This window comes from Aquila chrysaetos, chromosome 5 (assembly GCF_900496995.4).
Source record: "Aquila chrysaetos chrysaetos chromosome 5, bAquChr1.4, whole genome shotgun sequence".
NCBI classification, from domain to species: Eukaryota; Metazoa; Chordata; class Aves; order Accipitriformes; family Accipitridae; genus Aquila; species Aquila chrysaetos.
In genome coordinates this window covers 75,090,999-75,115,985 of record NC_044008.1, presented here as the reverse complement: position 1 = coordinate 75,115,985, position 24,987 = coordinate 75,090,999, and the positions used below count along the sequence as shown (strand labels likewise).

The window sequence follows — 24,987 nt, the reverse complement described above, 5'->3', positions numbered from 1 at the left end:
TCCCGCAGCTGGGGAAGAACCTGCCCCTTGGGCAGCGCCTCCCAGCTCGGGCGCTGGCTGTGCTGGGACATGGCAGCGTTCAGCTGCGGGCTGGGGGACCACGAGCCCTGTCCCCCACTCAGTCCCACAGCCGCAGGTGGAACTCCCTCTCCCCCTCTGTCCATGCTGCCAGGAGAGGACCTGCACCCGGCCGCTTCGCCGTGCACCCACCCCGCAGACGCAGGATGGTTTCGACAGCTCGTGCCCACCCTCCACCCCCCTGAGCAGAGCCTGGGGAAGGGTCCTGACAGGAGGGCCTACCCCCAGCCCCGGCACATGGGATGCCGCCCATGCGATGGCCCCATCCCTCTGCCGACAGCTGTGCCATGGGGCGAGCGCAGCCGGCGGCTCGTTAATAATTGACGGATGGGTAAGCAGGCAGGGTGGCTGCTAGGCGATACCGGCCAGGCTGTGTTTACCCAGTGCTGATAACCCTGGGCCAGGCACCGCAGGCTACTCTCACAGGGATATCAGTGGGTTGGGGGCACGGGGCTTTGCTCAGCATCACTCTCCAGCTGGGAAGAGGCACGGTGCTGCACCGGCATCCCGCTGCTGCCAGCAGCTCCCCTGCTCTGCCCTGCTCCTCGGGCTGGGGACACACCAAGGGAGACCCTGCTGCCACGGCCGCTCCACTGGGGTCGGCAGTGGGCTTTGATCCATGGCTTGGCCCAAGGAGAGGAGATGAAGAGCGAGAGGACGCGACTTTCCCACCCTCTGCTCAATCCTGCTGTGACAAAACAGGAAACGTGACGTGGAAAGCTCCTGTTTATTTACCCCGAAGAAAAAAAATCAGGAGGGCAAAGGGCCAGGCAGCATCTGTGACCAACGCGAGGGCTTCTACATGGCCCACTGGTCCTGTTTCGGCTACGGCTCCTGCAGACGGAGAAGGCGTGGGGTCAGGGAGCTGTAAGGGGTCCTCTGCTCACCACCCCATGGAGGCAGAGACCCCACGAGCTCTGCCCGACTCAGGGACAGCAGCCTCATCTCCACATGACCCACAGAGCAGCAACCCTGGCAAGGAGGGGGAAAGAAACGCGAAGCTGGAGTGCACTGACCTTGGCAGCATCCTTCTCCTCCCCCTCCTCCTCTTCCTTGTCCTTGGGCAGCCGGCTTTCTTCCCCCCGCGCAGCCGCTGCCGCCTCCTCTCCCACGCGGTCTTTAACCTGAAAGGCAGAAGCTGACCCCAGTCCCCTGCCCCATGTCAGGGAGTCCCTGCTGCGGTTCATCCCATCCCCGGTACCTTGCCACGCAGGCGTTGGGGTCTCTGCCCGCGCCTGCCTCTGCAGCTCTGCTTCAATGACCTCGAAGAACTCTTTGCGGGCACGGTCGAGCACCTCCTGGGGACTCTCCACCGGCCTCTCCTCCACCTCTGACTCCTGGCCCTCCGACCTGGCACGCTCCTTCAGCCGCATTTCCCGGTGCCGGGCCTCCAGGATCTTCTCCCGCTTTGTCTCCCGCTCAAACATCTAGGGCAGGGAAGCCAGCGGGGGGAGCTAAGGGGTGCAGGGTGAGCAGGGGACCCCACGGGACAGCCGTGCTCTGTACAGGGAGAGCGCAGGGCTCGCTGGCAGAGCTGTTGTGCCGGGGGCCAGCGATGTGCCAGCAGTGCCGAGGGCTTTGCTGTGACCTGTCACAGTGGCTCACGGCTCAAAGCTCACGTACAGCAGTGGCCAGCATTTTCTCGTTCCTCTGGAGGGTGCAGAGCCCGGAGGAGATTTCCAGCAGGGTGACGGTGCCGAGCTTCGAGCCGCAGCCGACGACGCACCCATTGTCCTGCAGGCGCAGGCTGGAGAGGGGCTCGTCACAGACCTGGGGAGGGAGGACGGGGAGGGTGGTGGCACTTAGCCCTGCTGTGATGCCCCACGGGGGAAGTCAGGCAGGATGAGCTGGCAGAGGCAAATCCATGTGGTTGCCAGTAACAGGAGCCTACATGCAAATTTTTGGGCACACTGGGCTCCAGGTACAGCTCAGGGCTGAGGGGACAGATGCTGCTCGATGGAGCTTATCCCGAGCTCCGTGCAGGCAGGATGGGACCCCATCCCCCGGCTCTGCCTGCTCCGTGCAGGGCAGGGTGGCAGATCTGCCAAGCACCCCGCTGCCGGTGCTGGCTGGGGGCAGCCCCTTGCTCCCCTCCCAGGGTGAGGGGCCCGGAGCCGCTGGGCACCCAACCTTCAGGCTGAGGGAGGGGTCGTTCTGTTTGAAGAGAAAGTCCCAGACGTCCAGGGTCCCATCGGATCTGGTGGTGAAGAAGACGGCCGGCCTCACGGTGCTCCAGCATCCATCCGTCAGGTAGGAGAGGTGGTACCTGCCGGCAGACCCGACGCAGCGGGGATGGGCTCATGGCCTCCATCCCCCTGGGCCCATGGCTGCTGCCTGTGCAGCACCTTCAGCCAAGAGCCCAGGACCAAGCACCCTTCGTTTCAGTGCCCTCGGCCATGCTGGCACTGCTCTGCCTTGGTGACCGTCCCACCACCTGAGCCTGACCCGAGCAGACCAGACTCTACTGATCACCTGCCCTGAACATGCTCTTCCACAAAAAAGAAGATTTTTTGCAGGGCAAATGCACACCGACACCTACTTGGTCCACATAATTGATGATTCCTTGATCTCCTCTGACCATATCCGAGCGGTCCAGTCGCCAACCGTCATGAAGATTTTGGGGTAGAAAGGGTTCCTGGCCAGCGCATAGACAGGTCCGTGGTGGCCACTGTAGGTGCTGGTGATTTTTTCAGGGGGTGTCTTGGCCTTGCGGTTGCAGGCGATGACGATGCCCTGCTCTGTGCCCACCATGAACTTGGTGGGCTGAGGGTGAGAGCAGGAGAGAGCAGCCATCAGCAAGCTGGGGACTCCACAGTGCAGGGGGCAGTGGGGCAGCAAAGGGTCTTGCTGCCTGACCATGGGGGAGCCTGCTGCAGCCACTGCCTGGGGAGGACAGAGCCCTGGGACCCGCCATGATCTGGGGGATTTAGAGATCGAAATGCCACCAAGACCCTGTGTTTTGGGAGCACATCAACTCCTAATTCTTGAAGATGGGTGAGAACACGCTGCAAGATGCAGCACAGTGCTTTGGGTCACTCTGGGCATCAGAGGCTTGTGCCGTGCCCCTGGAGCCCTGCCCGCAAGGGTGACCGGGCACTGCCCGCCCGGCTCGGTTCGGCTTGGCTCACCCTCCTGCCCAAGTGAGGATACGGGTTGTGTGCAGGCAGGGTCATCCTGATGGCAGGGCAGGGAGGCTCACCATGGTAGGCTCAAACTCCAGCGTGACGGCACCCAGAGCGTTCTCCAGAAGCCCCTTCCGGGTGATGTCCAAGACCAGCATCTCGGTGGGCTCGGACAGCTTGCGGATGTCCCACCACAGCACCTGCATGGGACAAGAACCGGGAGGGGGCTGCAGGAGCTGCTCCTGGCTCAGCCGCAGGTGCTGGGGAGCTGAGTGTCCTGGAGCCAGGCAGCTTCCCTGTGCCAGCCTGTGCTGCCAGCCCGGGGGTCTAGTTCCCATACTGCCATGGCTGGCGAGGGGCAGCGCAGGCAGGGGAAGCTCTTTCGGGGTGTCAGCGCCTGCCAGTGTGGCCCCTGTGTGAGTCCCTGGCACCTTTCCCTGCCCCTGCCCTTTACCTGCCCGTCGGTGGAGGCTGAGAAGCACTCGGTGCCCGTTTTGGACTGCAGCCAGATGGCTCCGTACACGGGGTCCCTGTGGCTGACCTCCACGGCAGACACCTCCACAGGCAGCCCCCCTTTCCTGGTGTCCCAGTAAGCTGGGAAGGAAAAGGAGCTGTCAAGATTTGCACCAGCTCCCTTGCCCAGCTCCTTTGCTTGCCGCTCGTTTTCCGAGGAGATGCTGCCCCACTGCCCAAGCCAGAATGGGGAGCAAACCTCACCAGGTGCTCCCCCCACGCTTCCCAGCCCCAGAAGAACCATGCGCATGTGCTGCGGGCTGGGAGCCCGCTGCTGTGATCACTCGCAGGGATGCCCACTCTGAGTGGTAAAGCAGCAATTTGCACCTTCTGCAAATGCTGAGCTAGATGGTGGTAACATACTAAATAGCCGCAGCATTTCTTTAGCAATCATCTCTCTCTGGCAGATGCACTACAATCCCCAGAGACAATAAATCCCCCCGGCTCCCCCCCATGCTCTGCACAAGGGGTTGCAGCAGGAGCAGACATGGTCTAAGCAGCCCCCAGCCCCCTGTCTACGCCAAACAGCGGCTCTTGGGCTCGATGCTGCTAAAAACCAGCCTGTGTGAGCTGACCCCGGCTGTGCTCCCCTCCTGCGTGCCCGCAGGGTGCTGGCTAACGAAGACAGGTCCCCCGCGGACAGCAGCAGCCGTCCTTCCCTATGTCTGCCTCTGACACGTGGCAAAGGGCAAGCCACAGCGCAGGACCGGCCGCGGTTCAGCAAAGGTTAGGCAGCTGGTCCGCGGTGGCACCGAGCCGCACACGCTCCCTCTTGCTCACTTCTAATTAGGCAATTGGATGTGACGGTGTGTGCTCCGCTGGGCCCATGCCACGCGCCTGGGGAGCACTGTGAAGGATGGGGTGAGATCCCTCCCCTCCATCACCTGCAGAGCGTGCAGTAACAGCCCCATAATGCATGCCCTGTCAGATCTGATTGCTGCTGCAAATGGCAAGGAAAACATCAAAATGAGTGCAATTAAGTCAAAGGGCTCACGTGGCCCAGTAAATAACAGAGCCATAAATGAAGCTGGCAAAGAGGGGCCCTTTTCCAAGCACTTGAAACAACAGCACAAGAACAATGCAGTGCATGAAACGACGGCAACTCTCCTGGGCTTTTGCCATGCAAAGATACAGGGCCGCGGGTGAGGAGGAAGCACAGCACGCGTGCTGCTCAGCCGTCTGATCCAGCAATCCCTGCTGGGCTCTCACTGCGGCTGCAGCCGCCTCGCTGCCCCGAGTGCCTGCGAAGGGCTCCCAGGCACGGTGTTCTCCCCTCCCTGGGTACCTGCTCCGGTGAGCAGATGCCTGTCCTCTGCACGCAAAGCCCCAGGGCTTCAGGACGTGCGCGGGATATTCCCAGTCGCAGCACGAATGACACTATGTCCTTTGTGAGTGTAGCAGTGCTGGAACCAGGCTCTTGCTGAATTAAAATGAAGCCAGGCTCTCGTTAGTACGGCCTTATGCCTAATCCATCATCCTTACCCATCTGCCCATTGTAGCATCCTCCCACCAGGACGTGCGAGTCTTTGGGGTTGTATTCCAGGCTCACAAGAGGGGATGACGGCCTGAGAACGAGCTCCGGCTTGTTGGGGTTTTCTGCCAAGAAGGGATGAGTAAAGAGCAAAGCGCAAAGGCAGTTCGGAGGGCGAGCACCCCCGCCTCTAAACCAGCTTCCTGATACCGCACCCCGTTCCTCCACGCCTGGCTCCCTGCCATGCTGGTGCTTGCCCAGCCGTGCTGGATGAGGTGGCCACGTCACCAGGATGCCTCACCTTAGCCAGGGAAGGGAGCTGACCTGTCCTTGCCTGCCAGCCTGGGGACAGACCCCTGGTACCCCAAGCCCTGGTACCCTGACCCCTCTTCTTTGTGTTTTTCACTCCAAAATACAACAGGTCTGAGAGAGTCTTTGACAGAACAGGGCAATTCTCAGCCTGGGCTTGTGCTGCCTCTTTCTTCAAGCACAAGTGAACCATATCAAGACAAGAACCCCATAAGAGGAGTGTGGCTCAGCTGCCTGTTGTGGTCACAGGCACTCTAGCTCATGAAGTCATGTAGTGGGATTTTAGCAGTTATTTTCCACCTGTTGGCCAGCTTTCAGGTCCCATTTCTCCCCTTCTCTGCATTGATCTGTGGGCAAAGCAGAAACCGAACCCCTGTTCACCCCCTCTGGAGTGCTGTGTGGCTTCATTACACTCTTTGAAGCCACAAAGTGCTTCCGCAGCGGCAGCATTACTGACTGGTGAGTTTTCCCTTCCCCTTACCAAGGTCCCAGATGTATGAGTCAAAGCTCATGTTTTTCATGTTTTGCTGGAACTCCAGGCTGGAATAAGCCACTGCCAGTTTCTTGCATGTGTCAGGGTGCCAGGAGAGATGCGTGGCTGTCCTCTTGGTTACGTTTGGATCCCTTTTTGATAACAGGACATCAAAGAAAGATGTTAGTTTGCTAACAGCTTTGTCATGCCCTGGGATGAGTCTCCCAAAGGAAACTGTGGGAATCGCAATTAAAACAAGCTGCAGCCCTTGAGCATCGAGTGCAGGAAATGGTTCTCTTGGGGGTTGGGTGGGGGGGAGAAGAGTTGATGATTTAATGAAGTCTTTCCAGTTATACGTTTCTAAGAATCCAATTATGTTACTGGATCTGACTTCTAGAAATGACCTAACAGCCCCTGACATTTGAAAATAATCTTTGAGGCAGCAAAAAAAAAAAAAAAAAAAAAAAAAATCCTGTCTAAAGCGCTGTTAGAAGATGCTCAGAGCTGCATCTGTCCTTGCCCCGTGGTACCTATCTCCAAAGTGCCTGGGCAGGGCGGAGGGCAGGGAGAGGAGGAACAGATGGAGTTATGATGTAGGGAGGGGCTGCAGCAGGTCTCTCCATCCATAAACTGCTCCAGTGCTATCCTAAAGCCACTGGGTTTTCCACCTCCTTTGTCTCCAAAGGCAGTTGAATCCGCAGTAGCCCGCTGTGGATTTGGAGAGCCTGGTGACCCCAGCTGGTTGTGCTACCTGATGACATTGATGGTTTTTGCGGAGGGGGGCTCGTCTTCCACCTCTACCATCTCCTCCTCTTCAAAGTACTCCTCGTAGATGTTGATGGCATTGTTCTGCTTGACGCAGTGCTCCATCAGCTGCAGGGAAAGGACAGGCAGAGGTCGTGCCTCTGGGGAGCTGCCTAGGTGAGGGAACTGGCAGTGGGTGGGCAAGGGGGCTCTGGGAGCGTGAGGGGAGGAGGAGGCACGGGCAGAGCCTTACGGTGCCGAGGTGCACGATGGTGTTGATGTAGTTTTCGTCTTTCTCCACTTTCTTCCTGAAGCGGATGGTTTGTTCCACCTCCTGCGGGTTGATGTCCTTGGGCCAGCCGCCTTCTACATGGTTGACGCCGCGGGATTCCACCTCCGCCCGCTCGGTGTTGACCTGGGGGGCGGCGCGGATTAAACGGAGCGAGAATCTGAGCCGAAAAGGCGCAAAACGCCCCTTTTCCCCCTTTGTACGGCGCCGCCCTGCAGAGCGGCAGCCTGGGAGGCCCTCGACAGCTAGCGGGCAGCCCTCACCTCGTGCTCCGACATGTCGCTGGTGTGCTGGACGTGGCTGTCCACGGGGTTCCTCAGGATGAAGCTGCTGGCCATGCTGGGGTCGGGGGGGATGTCCACGTTCACCTCGGCTGGCCGGTCGGAGAAGCTGCAGGGCCGGCCGAACTCGCTGCGTTTCCGCGTGTACACGTAGATGATCTCCATGGCGGCTTCTTCAGCCCCCAGCCCTGGGGGGGTCCTGCTGTGTGTGTGTGGGGGGGGGGGGGGGGCCCGAAAGGGACTGGGGGGACTCAGGGAGGGCCCGCCGCGGCAGGGGACACCCCAGCCCTCCTCCCGAGGACCCAGGTGTCCGGCTGCGGACTGGCCTCTCCCAGCGCGGCCTTACTGGGAGTCACTGGCAGGGCCGCGTCTCCCGTTGCCTGGCAACGCTGGAGGGAGATCACGTGACGCCCGCCGCCATGTTGGGGAGGGCAAGGCGGCGGTGTCACGTGACGGCCGCCGCTTGCCGCCATGTTGGGAGGGCAACAGCTGGCTAATGAAGCCGGGGGGGGAGTGTGTGTGCAATTAGCACAGGGGACAGTGGCTCTGCTTCCAGCTCCAGCCCCACGCCCCGACTGTGTGGGGTGGAAACCAGGCTGGGCCCCACCTCTGGGGGGGGACAGACGGACTGGGTGGGCCATGGCCTGCTCCCTCTAGCCCCGGCGAGGTGACCCCAGCCCTGCGGTGGGGCCACCCCTCTCTGCTCCCCCCCGACCCCAGCCCTCTGCCAGGAGGGAGAGCTGCGCCGTTCCATTCCTGCAGGAGCAGGCCGGGATCCCGAGGGAGCCACGACATCCCCGCAGCTGGCATGAGTTGCCCCCCGCCCCGGGGGCTGCAGCACGCAGCCATTGCTGCGGAGTCCTGGGGGGGTCCGGCAGCTCGCCCGGTGCCCGCCGGCAGCTGGCACCAGGAGACGGCACCGCTCCCCGCACACCCACGCTCACGCCGTGTCACCCAAACTGCGGGCTCCGGCTCGCTCCGATGGGAGATCGGCTGGGAAAGGAGCACGAGATGCAGCTCTCGACGCCCTTTCCCAGGGCGCAACCCACCCGAGACCCCCCACGGTCGCCTTCCAGCCCCAGCACCATCCTCCATTCCCACCGAGGGCACGCGTCCACGCGCGCTGCACCCCCAAAGCCCGCGTCCCCCTCCGCTCCCCAGCACTGACGCACCTGAAATGGCTCCAGTCGTCCCCCAGCTCCTGTCGCAGCCAAAACCGGTCCAAGCTGCAGCCAGGGGATTTAAGCCCAATTAAAAACCGCTTTGACTGCAAAGAAATGCTGGGACCGGTGCTTGCAGCAAGGTGTTTGCAGCAAGGTGTTTGCACTGGCCATGAAGATTCCCAGCCCGGCAGAGCCGGCACTCCAGGATGGGCAGAGCAACCTGAGCAGGGGCAGCAGATGCAGGTCAGCCCAGAGAAGTCAGCAAGGAGGAGATAAGTTTAGTACAAGTGTTTATTGTCTTTTCCCCAGAGGGCACATACAAATCAGGCTGGACTCCAGCTCCTAGATGGAGTCCTAATGAGGTTAGTTCACATGCGTTTAAAAAACAGCTCTTCTACCAGTACCGTTACATCAAAACATTAAAAGCTGAAAAAAAAAAAAAAAAAATCCCCTGGAAGTTTCCAACAGCAAGTAATGCTAGTCACACGTAACACAGACAGACGGTGTTAGGGGACTGAAGGGTATGTACAAGTTATCTTTAAAAGACACAGTGAGTCACTGCTATCAAGTAAGACCCCCTCGGGCGAGCCGGGGGGGGGGGACAACCTGGCCACCCCAGGGGTCTGCCTGGCTGCAGCACTGTTAGCCAAAGCAGGGAAGAAGGGATGGATAGCCACCACCAGCAGCACAGGAGGTAGCTGCTAATTGCAATCAGACAGGGAAAGCCTTTGCCCTCCCACGGCGTGAGTACAACCTTTGCAGTGAGGAAGAACCCAGCCCCGGCTAAGCCACTGCCACGGTGCCAAACGTGGTTATGAGAGCTGAACTCGTCCTGGTTTGGGGCAGGGGGGAGAGGGACCAGAAGGGTGAGTGGGCAGGAAAACATCCATCACCCTGTCCGCACCCTTTCGGGTGGGAGATCTGGGTCCATCCCTAGTCAGCGGGATGGAGCAGGGGCTCTCCCTGCCCCACAGCAAGCGAGGGGCCACCGCGGGGAAGGGGCCTTTGCTCGCATCCCGCCGAGGTCCCAGGGGCAGCCTGTGCCGAAACGGGCAGTCACAAAGGATCTGGTTCAGCTCGTGCTTGTTTCCCCCCTGCCTCCTCGGCCCCCAGAGCTACTTAGCCTGAAGCCCTAGCAATGCTGGGCAAGCCAGCCAGGGCGGCAGGACCATCCCCTCCCCTCCCCAGGACCGCATCCTGCCCCAGGGATGCCTGAGCAGTCCCTAACCCTCTCCCAGGGGATTCATGGTTACCCCAGGGCTGTCCTGCAGAAGGAGGGGAGCCTGCCCCAGCCCACGCTGCCAGCCAGCCCGCCCACCCGCCCTGGGGAGCCAAATTGCCAAAAAAAGCCTACAAACCAGCCCAAAACCTGCTACCAACCAACATGCACTGCAGTAAAAACACGCTGGAACAGAAGCAGCGAGTCAAACCGCGCCTCGGCCCTGCAGAGAATTCGTAAAACCCAGGAGCAAAGCAAAGGAAAACCAGCAAGGCCAAAACATCCCTAATTCTACAGCCTCTGAACCCGGGGCTAAGGCAGCTCCAGCTGAGGCAGGGGGGGAGGCAGCGAGGGGGGCACGGGGAGCCAGCTCTGCCCGTGCGGAGCAGGAGCGTGGCAGAGGGGAGCAGCCGGCGTCACCGTCGGCGGGTGGCAAAACTGCCCGCGGGCATCGGGAAGGGGCTGGCATCACTAGTGGTTGGTACTGCATTGCTACGGAGGTGAAGGAGCCGCTGCCCCGGACCCCTGCCCGAGGGGCTGGTGCTGGGGGCAAGCCCGTGGTCCCAGGCTTTGTGCTCCAGGCAGAGGGAACTGGAGAAGGCTTCCCTCCGTGGCGTAAAACATCCCCGAGCTGGTGCAGACGGGAAGGGAAAGGAGAAGCCAACGTGGGGGCATGAAGCGTCTCCGGTCTTCCCGGCACACCAGGAGCTCGGTCGCGGCACTGCCCTGCTACCGGCCGGCGTTTGGCCCCGGAGTCGCTGTCGGCCGTAAGGCAGGAAGACTTGAGACTGAGCAGAAGCTGCCAAGGGGGAAGAGGAGGGTGCGCAGAGCACGCGGGGGACACGGGGCTCCCCACTGCTGGGGTTTGTCCTCCGGCCGCTGCTGCCGGGCTTCCCACCGCCTTTTCCAGGTGTCTTTGGTTTCCCGTTACAGAAACGCCGGTGGCATTTTCTCCTCCCGCGAGCTGCTCGGGGCGAGCGCGTTAGGCTGGGAACTCGGTGTTGTTGTGGTGCCTGATGTGCTCATCGGTGACGGACAGGTAGGTGGCTCGCATGCTCGGGGAGTACTGCAGGGAGAGGACACGGTGGGTCAGCGCACCCCCAACCCACAGCGTGCCCCTGCCGAGCCCCCACCAGCCATGTCCAACCCAACCCCTGCACCGCCACGTGCCGCTGAGCTGCCAGAGAAAGCCCGAGGACGAAGAGAGAAGATTGCTTCCCATTTGTATTAATCCCCAATTAATCTGCCAGGCTGTCATGGGTAAGGGGGCCAGACCCTGGGTCACAGCATTTTGAGGGCTAGAAGAGAAGAGACCTCCCCCCGCCCCAGCCAAGGTGCTTCAAGTGCCTCATGCTGTGCTTTGTCCCTTCCCACACTGCTGGGACATTGGCCAGGTTCGTCTTCCACCTTCCCGACTCCAGCCTGGCAGTAAATTCAGCCCCAATCACCGCATCTGGGTGCATCCGATCCCGAGGGGCTCACACCGGGATGCCAGCCACGGGCTTGAGCTCCCCTCCCTGCACCGGTGTGGGGACGGTGGCACCCCAGGCACCGGCTTGGGCTGGCACGGCGGTGGAGCAGGATGGGTCTCTGCGGCAGCTGAGCTGGGTTGTGCCCCCTGATCTTCCCTGTCCACACACAAACCTTACTTCGGGTGTGCCGGCGCTCACCGGGTGCCTGCGCCGGCAATCGCTGCAGGCTGAACCCCCCGGGCTCCCCCGTCAGGGCAAGGTCCCCTCGCTGCACTGGGAAGGGGGTAGCAGCGAGCCCAGGGCAGAGGCCAAAACCTCCAGCCCCCCCCCTCCACCTTGCCAACGCTGCAGAATTAAATTTCTCCAGCATTTTACAGAAGGGAGGGACACCCGGCCAGGCATTAAGGAAGATTATTCCGAGTTTGTTATTTTGGACCGTGAAAGTCCTTCCTCAGGGATCTGAATCCTGGTTAAATTAGACCATTCAGGGTGGGGAGAAGTGCTCAAATTAATCCCTGCCGTGTTCACCCCCCCCGGGGAAGAGGCTTGCCAGCTGCCAGGTCTGCACAATCGGATTACAGCCTCCCGCGCTGGCGCGGCTCCACGCTTTCACCTGATGGCAAAAATCTTCCCCAGAAGAGGTGAGCACGATGTCCCTGCCACGGCAGCGTGCCTGGAGCCGCGTCCCCAGCTCCACCGTGGTGCCGCTGCCATGCCCGTGAGGGCCGAGCCGGGGGGGGCACTACCGCTTTGGATAGAGGCATTGAAGCAGATTAAATGCTGTCAGAAAAGGAGGGGGAAAAACTGTGCCGAGAAGGGGATGGAGATGGGGGCCGTTTCCACTCCCAGTGCACGGGAGCTGCAAATCCTCTTGTACCTGGGCTGGGGACAAAATGTGGCCCCGTCCCTCCCGAGCCCTCCGCACTCTTCCCGAAAGCAAACCAGCCCCATGGGAAAGGAGACCAAGGGAGGGACCGCGGAGGGGAAGGAGGACGGGAACCCAGCTGCTGCCCCAGGATGAGGAGGGAAAAGGAAGTGGGTGAACTTACTCTTGATGGGCAACTTAGCTCCAAAATAATTGATGCAAAAAAAAAAGAAAAAAAAAAAGAAAAAAAAGAAAAAAAAGAAAAAGAAATAAAGCAGGCATTAACAGACAGGGTGGGTTTAAACAAACAGCAGGGAAATGTAAACATGCACGGGTGACTGTGACAAACATCTTTTGAAAGCCAGAATAAATAAGAAATAAAGCGAGGAAGAGCAGCTGAAGGGAAGACTATTTTGGTCTCCTCCGAGCACGTGGCTGGTGACCTCTCCCCACAGCCTCCGCGGGCCGGCCGGGAACTGGGTTAGCAAGTCGGGCAGGAGGGATGCGCTCACAGATAGGGCACGTCCTCTGCAAGGGCAGGAGGAGGGGGCCAAGCTCACCCATCCCTGTCCCCATCCCGGCAAACCTCGTCAGTGCCCCAGGCGAGCGGCTTTCCAGCAAAGCGGAGGGTCTCCGCTCCAGCCGGCTAAGCACCCCCACCCCGGCACGCGGGGCATCACAAGAAGGACTTGGCCTCGGCCGCCCACCGTACCGTGGGAGGAGGAGAGCCTCTGCCGATCAGGGGGACGTTCTCGTAGCGGGGGTTTCCACCGAACAGCACGGCTTGGTTCCTGGAGGGGGAGAGCCCGTCAGAGTCAGGGGCGTAGCGAGACCCCCACCATCATCCTGTGCCCCCAGTGTGGGGTGATGCTCCATCCCCAAGATTTGGGGGGGACACCCAAGGGTCAGCGCCTCGGAGGAAGGGGGTCTTACATGTACTCGGAGACGGGGGCGTTGGAGATGGTCTGTGCCGGGGGGTGCAGGCTGCTCTGGCTGCCCAGGCTGCTGCTGTAACTGCAGAAGCTGCGGAGCTGCCCCCGGGCCGGGTTGTGGGTGGCGATGCGACGCGCCTGCGGGTTGAAGGGGTCTTCCTCGTCCATGTCATCGTAGTCCCGGTCCCTGCGGGGACAAGGTGCCAGCGCTCACCCACCCCGGCCCCAAAGGCAATTCCTCCCCTCCCGTGCCCGGCTCTCATGCCACGCACGCAGCCCCATGCCCCCCCCGGTGAAGGCAGACCCACCTGCCAGCAAAGTGCTTCCAGGCACGCGGCGTGGCACAGATGATGGTGGAGAAGGAGGCGGCCACCAGCAGGGAGAAGAGCACCAGGTAGAGCAAACCCTCCACCCCGTCGTAGCAGATACCGATGAGGGCGTCCAGGTAGTCCTGCAGCAGGAGACGGGATGGGGCAGGGCTGGCGATGGTGGGGGGGTGACCCCAGGAGCTGCACACCCCTGTCCCGGTGTGTGTGTGTGTGTCCCCTCACCTTGTGCAGCCCCCGGCAGTCCAGCATGGCTGTGAGCTGGTGCAGGCTGGTCTCTGAGGAGTTGAGGAGCTGCTGGACCCCCAGGAGGTCTTTCTGTGGGAGAGAGGTGGGGGTTAGGGCAGTGCTGGGCAAGACGGGGAGCAGAGGAGGGGCATGGGGCCCCGGCTCCCCCCACCCCGTACCTCGGCGGTCGGGAAGAGCGGCAGCGCAAACTGTATCAGGCCCTGGATCTGGATCTGCATGGTGGTGAGCGAGCGCTGGAAGACGGTGAGAGCCTGCAGGGGGGGAGCGGGGAGCAGTCACAGAGCTGCCCAGCCCCTGGGGACACCCCCTGCCCCAGGCAGCACGAAGCGGGGTGCCCAGGTCCCCCGTACCTGCTGGAAGGGGTTGCTCAGGCTCTGGTCACAGTACAGGTAATAGTGAACCACCTCTGCAAAGCGAACGGGAGACATCGGTATGAGCGTTTCAGGGAGCAGAGAGCAGCGTAGGGGTGGCAGGATGGCAGTGGAGAGCACCGGACCCCCAGGCAGGTTTTGGGGGAGCACTGGGGTCCTACCCTGAGCACATCTCCACCCCGCAGCCGGCTCTCACCTGCGCTGATGTCACTCTCCGTCTGGTTCATGATGAACTTATCTGGGGCCACGCAGAAGTCGCTGGTGCCCTGCGAGGACGAGAGGGACGTCGTTGAGGCTGGGAAGGATGGCACGGGTGCCCTCAGCCCTCGGCTCTGTCCCGGCACAGCTGGTACCCCCCCTCCCTTCCCGGCCCCACTCACCACCGCTGCTGCCGTGTCCACAGCCATGGAAGCCCAGCTGAGGATGAGCGTCAACAGCCCGCAGCACAGCATCCTGCGGGGAGAGGGGTGAGCACACCACGGGGTCCGGCTCTGCCGCTCTCGGCGGCTCCGGCACCGCCGAGCCCGGCCACAGGGTACTCACGTGGTGAGGAGGCAGCGGGAGCGCTTGGCCAGCCCCAGACAGGCCAGGAGGCAGACGGTGAGGACGAGGATGAAGAAGAGGAGATAAGCCAACCACCTGGGCGCAGAGGAAGGCTCCGTCACGCGCGTCCACCTCCCCAGCCCCGCCAGGAGATGCCCCGGCAGCCCAGCACCCATGGCCCCGCTCACCGGTAATACTCGACGTAAGCGACGTGGCCGGCCAGCTCGGTGAGATCGGTGCTGGTGCCCTGCCAGACGGGCAGCCCCGAGAGCTGGAGGACGATGCTGCCGGCCAACTGCTGCATGAACTTGAGGGTCTGCAGGTAGTCCCCTCGCGCGGCCAGGAGCTCGTTCAGCCGCGCCAGGTGCTGCTCCAAGCCCACTCGCATCTGCAGCGTGGTGCCTGCCACCTGGGGACGGTGGGACCGTCAGCCCTGCTGGGACGGTGCTGGGGGCTTCCCTGCCATCAGCCCCGCAGCCGGTGGAGCCGCTCACCCCGTCCGTGGGACGCCGACCCTCCGGGAGAGCAGCCCCACGTCAACCCCCCCCCTGCGCTCGAGCTGGATCCATCCTTCGGGACAGCCCTGCCACGGCCCCCACGGCCCTTCCCGGCCACAAAGGCTCCATTCTGCGGAGTGACGTCACCCTCCCGCGCTCGGCGCGGCATGGCCGCCCCGGGGGCTTGGCCGCAGAAGGCAAGGCTCAGCTGGCAGCACAGCACGCCTGGGTCCCTCCAGCCAGATGCCTCCCTTCCCAGTGCTTTAATCAAACCCAGGGCGGAGAATCGATGCGACCCTGGGGGTTGTGGAGGGGGTCGGAGGGGGGACACCCTGCCCCGCGGCCCTACCAGCGAGTCGATGCCGGTCAGGGTGTGGTTGGCGTGGTCCAGGGCGTAGAGCAGCTGATAAACCCCGTCGTTGGTCTCGCTGTTCCCGTAGAAGCCGATACCGACAGCCGCGCTGCGGGAAGAGAAGGGACCCCCAATTAGAGGGGAGGGAAACGCTCACCCCGACATGGGCGCCTTGCCTTGGGTCCAGGGAGGATGTGGGGACACAAGCTGGACACGGGACACTCCCCGGAGCATCCTGGTTTCGGGGGACCCCCCACCCCAGGCAGGGCAGAGCCAAAGCAGATGGGATAACGACATCACCGTGATGGGGACCTGCTCCCTGCCGGTGCCTGTGGGCCCTGGGGACACCCGATCCCGGAGCTGCTCCACGGGCTGGACACGGCAGGTTTGAAGCTCCTGCCAAACCCTGAGAGACTGAGGGCGGAGGGGCTGGGCAAAGCAGATTAGGGGAATCCACTGGAAGCGACGTCGCTCCCGATGAAACCTGCTCCCAGGCTCAGTCCCAGGAGGGCAGGCGGGCGGCAGGCTGGGGGCCGTGCCGCGGCCGCTCCAGGCCCCGTGGCGAGCTCACCGCGGCTGCTTTGACGCTCCCCGGCACCTGGTGTGCCAGCGGGCGAAGCCAGGCTGGAGGTCGGAGCCAGCTCCGAGGAGGGATGTGCCCCTGCCCTGGCCAGGCACGTGCCTGCACGCGGTGCTCCCTCCCTCCCCGCGGCAGATGCCGATAAAACTGACAGATACCGGCCCATTCGCCACGATTTGGCCTTCAGTGGCCACAAACAGCCTCGGTGTGGTGTCAGGGGGGGTTTTCAAAGTCCCAGGGGAGCCGCAGAACCATCCCCTGCCGGCGTAAGCCCCAGCCCTCCCACCACGCTTCATGGGGTGCCCCGAGGCTGGAGGAGCGGGAGGACCCGGGGTGGGGGGGGGATCCTGTCAAGCTCATTAGTGCCATTTCCCTGCTCCATACAGTACAATGCTCGCAGGCAGCCATCTCGCTCCGCCCAGGCAAAACCAGTCCCTTTGTCTGGCGAGCGGGTCGTGGCTGGGCAGCGAAAGGGCCCCCTGTCCCATCCCATCCCCACCTCGGCCAGGCTTGCCGGGGGGCACACAGGCTGGCTGGCAGGGGGTCCTCCGAGCCACGGGCTGCCAAAAACTGAGACGGGCTTGGAAAGCCACCAGAGCGCTGCCGGGTGAAGAAGCGTCCCCTCGCCTAATTGCACCGGTCACAATTAAGGCTGGGCGCACGTGGGACCTGCCAGCTGGGTCATGCTGCTGCCTGCCATCTGCTCCGGGCTGGGATTAGCGACCTGGCCCCGCTCCTGCCCGGGATTAGCCGGGAAGGCAGCACGGCCGTGGCAGGGATGGGGACAGGACTGGCCCGCAGCTGGTCTCTGGGGCTGCCCCGGCATCAGCGGCTGCGCGGAAGGAGGCAGGGATGGACCATATTTAATTGCACAGATCTAATTAAAGCCACTCATGGCCAGAGCGTAGAGCCCCCTTGGTGATGGGGGGACAGCACCAGGTCCCCGTCCTCACCAGCAGATGAGCCCGGCGGTGACGGCCATCCAGGTGACGCAGCAGGAGTGGGGCCGCTTGGTCTCGGGCTCCTGGTCCCTCTTGCAGCAGCACAGGCAGATCAGGTAGACGGTGAGGAAGAGGAGGTTGAGGCCGAGGCAGACGGCGGCCACCAAGCCCAGGAAAAGCAGTGACTGGGAAGGAAAGAGGGGACAGTTACCGCCTGTGCCCATGGCTACCACGTGCTGCAGAGCACCCAGCCAGCAGGCAGGATGCGGCCACATCCAGCGCCCCACGGGACGGTCACACGGGGAAAGAGGAAGCATCTCCGTCCCCATCCCCGTGCAGGATCGCAGAGGCTGGGCTGCAGCAGCCCCTCTTAGGGGTGCTGGGGCACCGGCACTGCCCCTGCCACCCCCTCCCCAATTTCGGGGTCACGGCAGTCCGTGCCCTGGGATGCAGGGCACCGGCGCTGCCACCCCCCCTCCCCAATTTCGGGGTCACGGCGGTCTGTGCCCTGGGATGCAGGGCACCAGCGCTGCCACCCCCCCATCCCCAATTTCGGGGTCACGGCGGGTCCGTGCCCTGGGATGCAGGGCACCGGTGCTGCCACCCCTCCTTCCCCAATTTAGGGGTCACGGCGGTCCGTGCCCTGGGATGCTGGGGGCTGTAGTAAGAGCCAAGTGCACGGCACCAAAGCGAAGTGGGACCCCCCCCCAACCTTTGCACCCCCCCGAGGGGTGGGGGGGGGGGCTCCAACAGAGCCGGCGCTGCCCCGCGGCAGCGGGAGGCCGGGGCGGGTGGAGGGGTGCGGGGACCGGTGCCGGCTGGCCCGGCGGAGGAGGAGGAGGAGGAGGAGGGGGAGGGTTGCCCCCCCCGGGGAAGAAGGGCGCTTTGTGCTGCCGTGAGATCAGAGCTGGCGCCGGGCGCCGCCGGATGAAAGGGGCGATCGCGCCGCGGGCAAGGGCGGGGGGAGCCCCACCGGCAAGCGGGACCCCAGCCCGGGGAGGGCTCCGTTTCCCCCTAACCCACCCAAAGAGGGGAGGCGGGGATGGGGGGAAGGCGGCGGGGTGGGTACCTGCTGGTAGTCGGGGTCCCGCGGTCGGAAAGCGGCGGGCACGGGCTGGAGGCGCAGGCCGCGGTGCGGCAGCCCGTGCAGCCAGGCCGCCCACCAGGGCGCCAGGTAATCGGCGCGGGCGGGCGGCATGGCGGGGCCGCCGGGGCCGGGGCCGCCGAGGGGAGGAGGAGGAGGAGGAGGAGGAGGAGGAGGAGGAGGAGGAGGAGGGGAGGAAGGGGGGGGGGTCGCGCCGCCACGCCGCGGGGCTCTGCCCGCTCTGCCCGCTCTGCCCGCCCACGGCCACGCCCCCACGGCCACGCCCATGGCCACACCCCCGCCGCCCCGGAGCGGGGACCCGCAACCGATTCACGGCTCGGTGTTACCCCGGGGGGGGGGGGGGGGGGCAGCGCACCCGGCACCGCCCGGCTGTAGGGACAGCGCACCCCATTAGATCCCTGCTGTAGGGGAATCGCACCCCGGCACCGCCCGGCTATAGGGGCACCACGCCTCATCACCACCCTGCTATAGGGGAATCGCATCCCATCACTGACCAGCTATAGGGGCACCACACCTCATCCCTGCCCTGCTATAGGGGCATTACACCCCATTAGCTCCCTGCTATAAGGGAATCACACCTTATCACTGCCGGGCTATAGGGGCACCATGCCTCATTAGCTCCCTGTTATAGGGGAATCAATCACATCACATCACTGCCCAGCTATAGGGGCACCACACCTCATCACTGCTCTGCTATAAGGGGAATCACACCCCATCACCGCCCAGCTACAGGGGCACCACACCTCATTAACTCCCTGCTATAGGAGAATCACACCCCATCGCCACCCAGTTATAGGGGAATCACACCCCATCACCGCCCTGCTGTAGGGGCACCACACCTCATCACCACCCTGCTATAGGGGCATCACACCTCGTTAGCTCCCTGGTATAGGGGCATCACACCCCATCACTGCCCAGCTATGGGGGAATCACACCTCATCACCACCCAGTTATAAGGGCATCACACCCCGTCACCACCCCACTATAGAGGCATCACACCCCATCACTACCCTCCTATAGGGGCACCACACCCCTTCCTTCACCACCTGCTGGGGCCCATGGGCCATAGGGAAGGGACCCCGCTGTTCCAGACCCCGCTCCGGCAGGCATGGCACAGCCGGGGTCCCCCAGCACCTGGCCATCGCCCCACCACGGCCGCCCGTGGACGAGGAGGCAGCTCCAGGCCCGGCAAACCGGAGCCAACCCAAAAACCGGCCCCGCCAGGCCTGCCCCAGGGACGGCACTGCCGGCACACCACCCCGCTGTCCTGGTTAACCATCCCAGCTGAAACCAGGACGGGCTCCCCGCCACGTCCGCTCCGGCGCTGCTCACTGCAGACCGGAGCCACCCCACTTCATCCCAGTGCACCCCAGTCCCACCTGGGCAACTGGAGATCTTCCAGCTCTGCCCACCCAGCAGCAGACCTTGCCCCCCCCCAACGCCGCTGGGGACCTTCACCCAGGGCTGGGTCCCGAGGAAGAAGGACCACCAGCGGCTCTCGCTGGGGCGCAGAGTGAAGCCACTAGCTCCCAAACCCCCAGAACGGCGAGCTGGGTCCCTGGGGGAGCCGCTCATCCAGGGCTGGTCCCGGCCGAACCCGGCAGCAGCCACCGTCCCAGGAATGTTTTTAGGAACACGAATGGTTTCACCCCAGTGCTGCTGGGAAAGGATGAACCAGACACGGGGAGAACAGTTCAGGTTTTTATTTGTTGTAACAAAGGTGGAGAAAGAAACCTAGAGGGGAATGGCTCATTTCAGCTCCTTCACGGCCAGACCTGGGGAGGAAAAAGAGATGACTTCATGGTTGGAAAGGCTCGGATTGTCGCCATGATGCCGGGTCTGCAGGGGGCTGGGGCAGCTCTCCCCCCGCCTCTGCCTGGGGTGGGGGGCACAGCCACAGAAAGGGTGGCTGGAGCCCTCTGGTTCCCCATGGCACCAGTTGCAGGGACAGCAAAACAGAGTGACCCGGAACGGAGAGGGAAACACGACACGTGCTGGGACAAGGCTGCTGAACAGTGGGAGCTCCACAGGGGCCCCTCCACAGGAATGGGGGGGGGGTCTCGCTGCCCACCCCAATCCCGACTGCCTGCCACCCCTGGCCCAGCTCTGCCCCAGCACGAGACATTTCCCTTCAGAGGCCAAAGCGATACCTGGGGGCAAGGACTGCTTCAGCTTCTCAGCCTTTTCCTTGTCCGTGATGACCAGGGTGTACAGGTACCGGCTGCAGCGCACCTTAAATTTCACATTGTCCTTGTTCTTCTTGATTTTGACCGCTGCAGGATGAAGGAAGAGGTCAGGAGAACAGCAGCGAGCCCACCCCAACTCCTCCCTTCTCACCCCAGCCGGGAGGATGATTACAGCCCTCCCTGGCCCACCGGCACTAAAGAAAATCCAAATTAAGTATTATTTTTACCTACATAGTTGTCACAAACAGCTACCACCCCAGCCAGAGGGTTCAGCCCACTGTCTCGCAGAGACGCCGCCCAGATTTCTCGAAGCCAACGGGTTTATTTTGAGGCCATTCTGCTCCGCAGCAGCAGTTTACGACGAGCAACATGAAAACTTTTATCACGTCGCAAATTTTCAATGGAGCATGACAGTTCATGCCGGGCTTGTTATTCACCCGTGTCATCTTGTGCAACCAAATAGCTGCACTGGAGCTCGTCACACGGCTTCTGAACTCCACAGCCAGTGCTTCCAATCTCCTTTATATCCCCCCTAAGGTCATTTTATCTACGCAGCTCGCTCAGAGCTGTGGGTCAGTTCCTCTCCTTCCCTGCCGCAGAGCCCTTGCAGCTCTGCTGCTGCAAAATCTGGAGCAAGTTGAAAGGCATGGGAATGCTTTGTAAGGGGCTGTCATCAGCTACAACAGCATTTCAGTGTTGAACTATCCCTTCTCGCCCACACCAGTAAGTTAACAAAACATTTCCAGAATGAAAGTGCCTCTTCCCCCTGACAGCCGGATCCAAATAAGCAAGAGAAGAGGGAAAACTCTTCATGCGTTGTTAAATACTGAGACAAAGCATTTCTAGTGTTTCAATTATAACCCTCTTTGTATTTGCAACAAAGGAAAACTCGAGTTTGAGTATGATTCACTTGTCACTCTGATCGAACTCCCCAGTGTCTGACATCTTGCAGCTTTTCCAAGACTGCAGCAAGTCAGAGACAAGGAAATATTTGCAAATTGTTTCCAGCACGCTGCAGCTGGGGCTGGGCCAAAACACTCCAGGGTGAGCAGCAGTGAAAGAAATGTAGCTGAGTGGGTGTAAGAGCACCAGCCCCGGGCGAACCCCAGTCCTGGCCCTGAGGCCCCGACAGCAGACCCCACCTGCAGGGTCAGTCTCAGCATCCCTCTGCCCAGCGTGGCTTTGCTCATGGGCAGCGACCTCAGTCAACACCCAGCAAAAGCTGCTTTAAATGTCACCGACGCTGTGCCCGACCAAAGCCTCGGCACCGTGCGTGCCTCAGTACTTCCACGCCAAGGAGCTCCTCAATCTCCGTGGGCACACGTGGCCCCAGAGCCCTGCTCCTGCATGGAAGAAGAGCTCCTCCTTCCTCCTCCCCTGGGGCACAAACAGCAGCCTCGGCACTCACACTTTGCGTCCTTCCTCCTGGCTGTCAGCAGAAAATCTTTAATCTCCTCAATCTTGCGAGGCTGAAATGTAAAACAGAGACTCGGCATACAGAAAACAACCGAAAGTTCACGCACTGGCTTCTGTGAGCGCCCCGGGATCGCTCCCAGCCCCCACACTCACAGCCAAGATCCTGGCCCCAGACACCGCAGTAGCTGCCCCAGGGCATGGGGCACGTCTCTTTCCTGCAGCCCGGTCAGGGAGAGCCTCTCCGACAGCAGGACCGTGCCCCAGTCATAAACCAGCCAACGTGGGGGTCGGCACTATCACCCGCCGCACCGCAGGGCGCGGACAGTACCCCCACCATGCCCGGGGCGAGGCAACCAGGGAACCCCCACATCCCGCCGGGCCGACAGGACAGCCCCCAGCCCCACGGGGCGAGGCACAAGGCCCCACACCCGCCCTCCTTCTTTCCTTCTCCCACCCCCCAGCCACCCCCTCCTCACCATGGTTCCAAGCCGGGCTCAGAGCGTTCCAACCTGCGGCAGAAACAACCCAAGATGGCGTCAGCGCAGTCCCCAACAACGGCCACCCAACACCGGTCTCCCCTTGCCCGCCCCGCGCTCACCGTCCACCATCGAGTCGCCCCGAGTCCCCTCTGTTCCCCCGACCCACCCCGGAGCGACCCAGCCCCGCACGGCCGCGGATGGCGGCGGATCCCGCACCCCCCCCCCCCCCCCCCCACTACCCCCATACTCAACCTCCGCTACCTCTGCGCAGAGAGCGGAAGTGAGCACGCACTTCCGCATCCAGATCTTAACCCCGCCCCCCCCACCGGTACGGCTCGGGCGAAGGGACAAAAAGGAGAAGCGGGGTGTCGCGCGTTCGCGTTGTCTGCGATGAGTTGGCGGGGTCTCAGCCCCCGCTGCACGGCTAACGGAGGGTATGCAGGGAGCACCGGGCAATCCCGGCCTTCCCGATCCCTCCGTGCACCGTCGGGGAGGAGGAGCAAGGCCGCCTGGGTGGGTGGGCAGCCTCCCGAGCCCCAGCATCTCTCGGGGGGGGGCCCTGGCGCAGGGCTAAAGCCCTGCGCCAGGGCCCCCCCCGAGAGATGCTGAGGCTCGACGGCTCGGGTAGGGTTGTAATGGAGCAGCTTTGCCACAAGAGAGAGCTTCAGCCACGCTCAAAACCCCAAAACCACCCCAAATCCCTGCAAGTATCCTTGGGGGTGGATGGCGGGGGGGGGCGAGGAAACCCCTCCTGTCCCTGTCCCTGCGCCCCCTCGGTCCCTCTCGCCCCGTCCCCATCCTGCCCAGCCCTACTTGGGGCAGGACCAGTATTTCGGGATGTTGGGGTGCTCCTCAACGGTGCTGGTTTGTGGATGCTTTGGTGCTTGGGTGGGGTCGGTGGGGACAACGGGGACAGTAGGGAGGTTGGGGACAGTGGGGCAGGGGGCTTCATACCCTCCTTTTGGCCGCTGGTTCCAGCTCTGCCCCAAATTCTTGTGCTGGAGGTACTTTTGGTTGTGGGGGGGGTCACCCACCCCACGCTGGCTCTGGGGATGTGCCACCGTTTGCCCTGTGCTGGCCATGAGTACTGGAGTCTCTCCGTCCCTACCGGAGACCCCCTGCCCCATCCGTGCAGGGACACCCCCCCCCCCCAACTTGGGTCATCACCTGAAGGGGCCAGACCCCCTGGGTGAGGGGGCAGCGGGGTGGCTTGTCCGGATCCGACATTCCCGGGGTGAAGAGAGGGAATTGATGGAGCTGGTGGCTCCCGTGGGGCCGGTGTGGCACCCTGACCCGGCACCCTGGTCCGGCACGGGCACTGATGGATGGTTCAAATTAAAAGGGAATAATCCGTCGTGGAAGACAAACACCCGACGAGGCCGCAGGGATAGAAATGAGAATTGGGGGAAATTCAAGCCCATAAATCACACGGGTCCCTGCCTCAGCTGGGGGTGTCCCGAGGGGTCCCCGGCATGGCACGGCCAAGGGGTCCGGCAAGCCCCCAGCCCCCGTTCCTGCCCGGCTGCCTGCGGGTGCCAGGAGGGGCTTCTCACCCTCCGTCCCTGGCTCCATCCCTCCCGCCGGGTGGGTGCAGAAGGATTTTTTCCATGGGGAGAGGGCCGGGGGGGGAGCAGAGCAGCCCCCTGCAAGCAGCAGAGCAAGGGTCCCCAGCCGCCCTGCGGCAGAACGGGCTCCCACGGGGTCACTGGTGTCCGTGCACACGTGGACCCCCCCGGACCCCCGGCGAGCGTGTGTGTGTGCGAGGTGATGCCAGCGTAGGGGGTGGCATGGTGGTGGGGGGCTGCCGGAGTGGGGGTGATCACCGCCGCGCTCTTTGGGGAAACTCACTAAAAAGCAGGATTTTTGTTCCAGGCCTATTAAACAACAATGTTTAATGGAGGGTGAAGAGTTATGGCCCCGCAGAGGTTCCTCCGCTCCGCAGCCGGAGGACGAGCTCCCGTTCCCCATCACCCATGGCCCCGTCCGTGGAGATGCCCATCCATCGGACTAGGTGCACCCATAGTCACGGGGGGGGCTGCGATTTTTTGGGGGGGGGGCTGTGGCTGGGCACGTGCATCACGGCTGCTACGCAAAGCAAATCCTTCCCCAGGACCGTGCCCCGATGCCATGGGTCCCCCCCTCCACGGCCCCTGCGGGCACCCACCGCAGGGCAGCCCGAGCCGGCGCTGGGTGCCAAAACTGCCGAAGGTGAATTACCTGCTGGTTCCTGATCTTGCAGCCATGGTGGTTTTGGAGACAGGTAATTAATTGCCTTCTGCTTTTAATTGCTGCTGGGGGGTCGGGATGCTGTTGGCAGTGCCCGTGTGCCTATGAGGGGACCGGAGGGTCGTGGGTCCGTGTCTCGTGTCGGCAGCATGGACGTGTCCCGGCTCGTGCTGGGGACTCAAAACCCTTGGGATGCGAGTCCATCGGCTCTGGCAGCTCCCTGGAATGATGGAATTACAAGGAAGAAGAAGGAGGAGGAAGAAGGACAGTGGTAGGTGACACCGGGGAAGGGACACCTCTCCCCAGGTCCTGCACCGGGGCTCACCCCTCTCCGGCCCCGCTGCTCCCGGCCGAAGGGGTGCTCGGGGTGTCCTGCTGCGATGGGAGAGCGGATTTTGCAGGGATGCTGATCCCCGACTCTGGCGGTGTCCCCACCACGGCTCCCGCCTGCCCACCCGTGCCCACCGCCCCGTGCCCATCGCCCGTTCCCATTGCCCCGTCACCCATCGCCCTGTCCCCATCACCCTGCATCCCACAGAGCTCCCACCCAGTGACGGTCCCACCAGTTGCTCCCAGTATCACACTAAGAGCAGTTACTGGGACGAAGCCTGCAGCTGGGGCGGGAGCTGTGGGACTCCCACCGAGGGGAGGCTTTTTGGGTGGGACGATTCTCCCTCGCCACGAAATGAGTTTTTTAATTGTTTGATTTACTTATCTCATCTCTGATGGGCTGATCTACTCTGCTGCCTTTTAATTGCTTCAAAAGTTGAGCAGTTTTTCATGTTT

General features: G+C 62.7%; 3 protein-coding genes across 7 annotated transcripts; all 3 read right to left on the bottom strand.

Annotated features, from left to right (window-relative positions):
* Positions 1–798: 798 nt before the first annotated feature.
* DNAI2 (dynein axonemal intermediate chain 2) lies at positions 799–8,606 on the bottom strand. The gene is given in 15 exon segments (XM_041123450.1): positions 799–912; positions 1,095–1,202; positions 1,280–1,297; positions 1,299–1,505; positions 1,702–1,848; positions 2,209–2,344; positions 2,618–2,841; positions 3,278–3,400; positions 3,655–3,794; positions 5,196–5,309; positions 5,975–6,117; positions 6,717–6,838; positions 6,963–7,124; positions 7,262–7,478; positions 8,452–8,606. Coding segments are annotated over 14 exon segments (1,836 nt in total). The 5' UTR covers positions 7,445–7,478; positions 8,452–8,606; the 3' UTR covers positions 799–903.
* Positions 8,607–8,715: 109 nt separating this feature from the next.
* TTYH2 (tweety family member 2) lies at positions 8,716–18,044 on the bottom strand. 4 transcript variants are annotated; one of them, XM_030013833.2, is made up of 15 exons: positions 17,859–18,044; positions 16,802–16,974; positions 15,266–15,377; positions 14,608–14,828; positions 14,420–14,515; positions 14,257–14,329; positions 14,073–14,142; positions 13,856–13,911; positions 13,664–13,756; positions 13,482–13,574; positions 13,239–13,381; positions 12,932–13,117; positions 12,711–12,789; positions 12,183–12,207; positions 8,716–10,727 (listed from the first exon to the last, which is right to left on the bottom strand). In XM_030013833.2, the coding sequence occupies exons 1-15, from the start codon at positions 17,985–17,987 to the stop codon at positions 10,684–10,686; spliced, it is 1,593 nt and encodes a 530-aa protein (XP_029869693.1). In that variant the 5' UTR covers positions 17,988–18,044; the 3' UTR covers positions 8,716–10,683. The 4 variants fall into 4 exon arrangements, with proteins under 4 accessions (XP_029869693.1, XP_029869691.1, XP_029869694.1 ...); XM_030013831.2 differs by having other exon boundaries at positions 12,183–12,200; XM_030013834.1 differs by having other exon boundaries at positions 12,183–12,195.
* A 1,538-nt stretch (positions 18,045–19,582) lies between these two features.
* On the bottom strand, positions 19,583–22,435 carry RPL38 (ribosomal protein L38). Of its 2 annotated transcripts, none has more exons than XM_030013838.2 (5): positions 22,228–22,435; positions 21,973–22,005; positions 21,489–21,549; positions 20,045–20,167; positions 19,583–19,669 (listed from the first exon to the last, which is right to left on the bottom strand). In XM_030013838.2, the coding sequence occupies exons 2-5, from the start codon at positions 21,973–21,975 to the stop codon at positions 19,644–19,646; spliced, it is 213 nt and encodes a 70-aa protein (XP_029869698.1). In that variant the 5' UTR covers positions 21,976–22,005; positions 22,228–22,435; the 3' UTR covers positions 19,583–19,643. The 2 variants fall into 2 exon arrangements, with proteins under 2 accessions (XP_029869698.1, XP_029869699.1); XM_030013839.2 differs by having other exon boundaries at positions 22,237–22,260.
* Between the last annotated feature and the right edge of the window lie 2,552 nt (positions 22,436–24,987).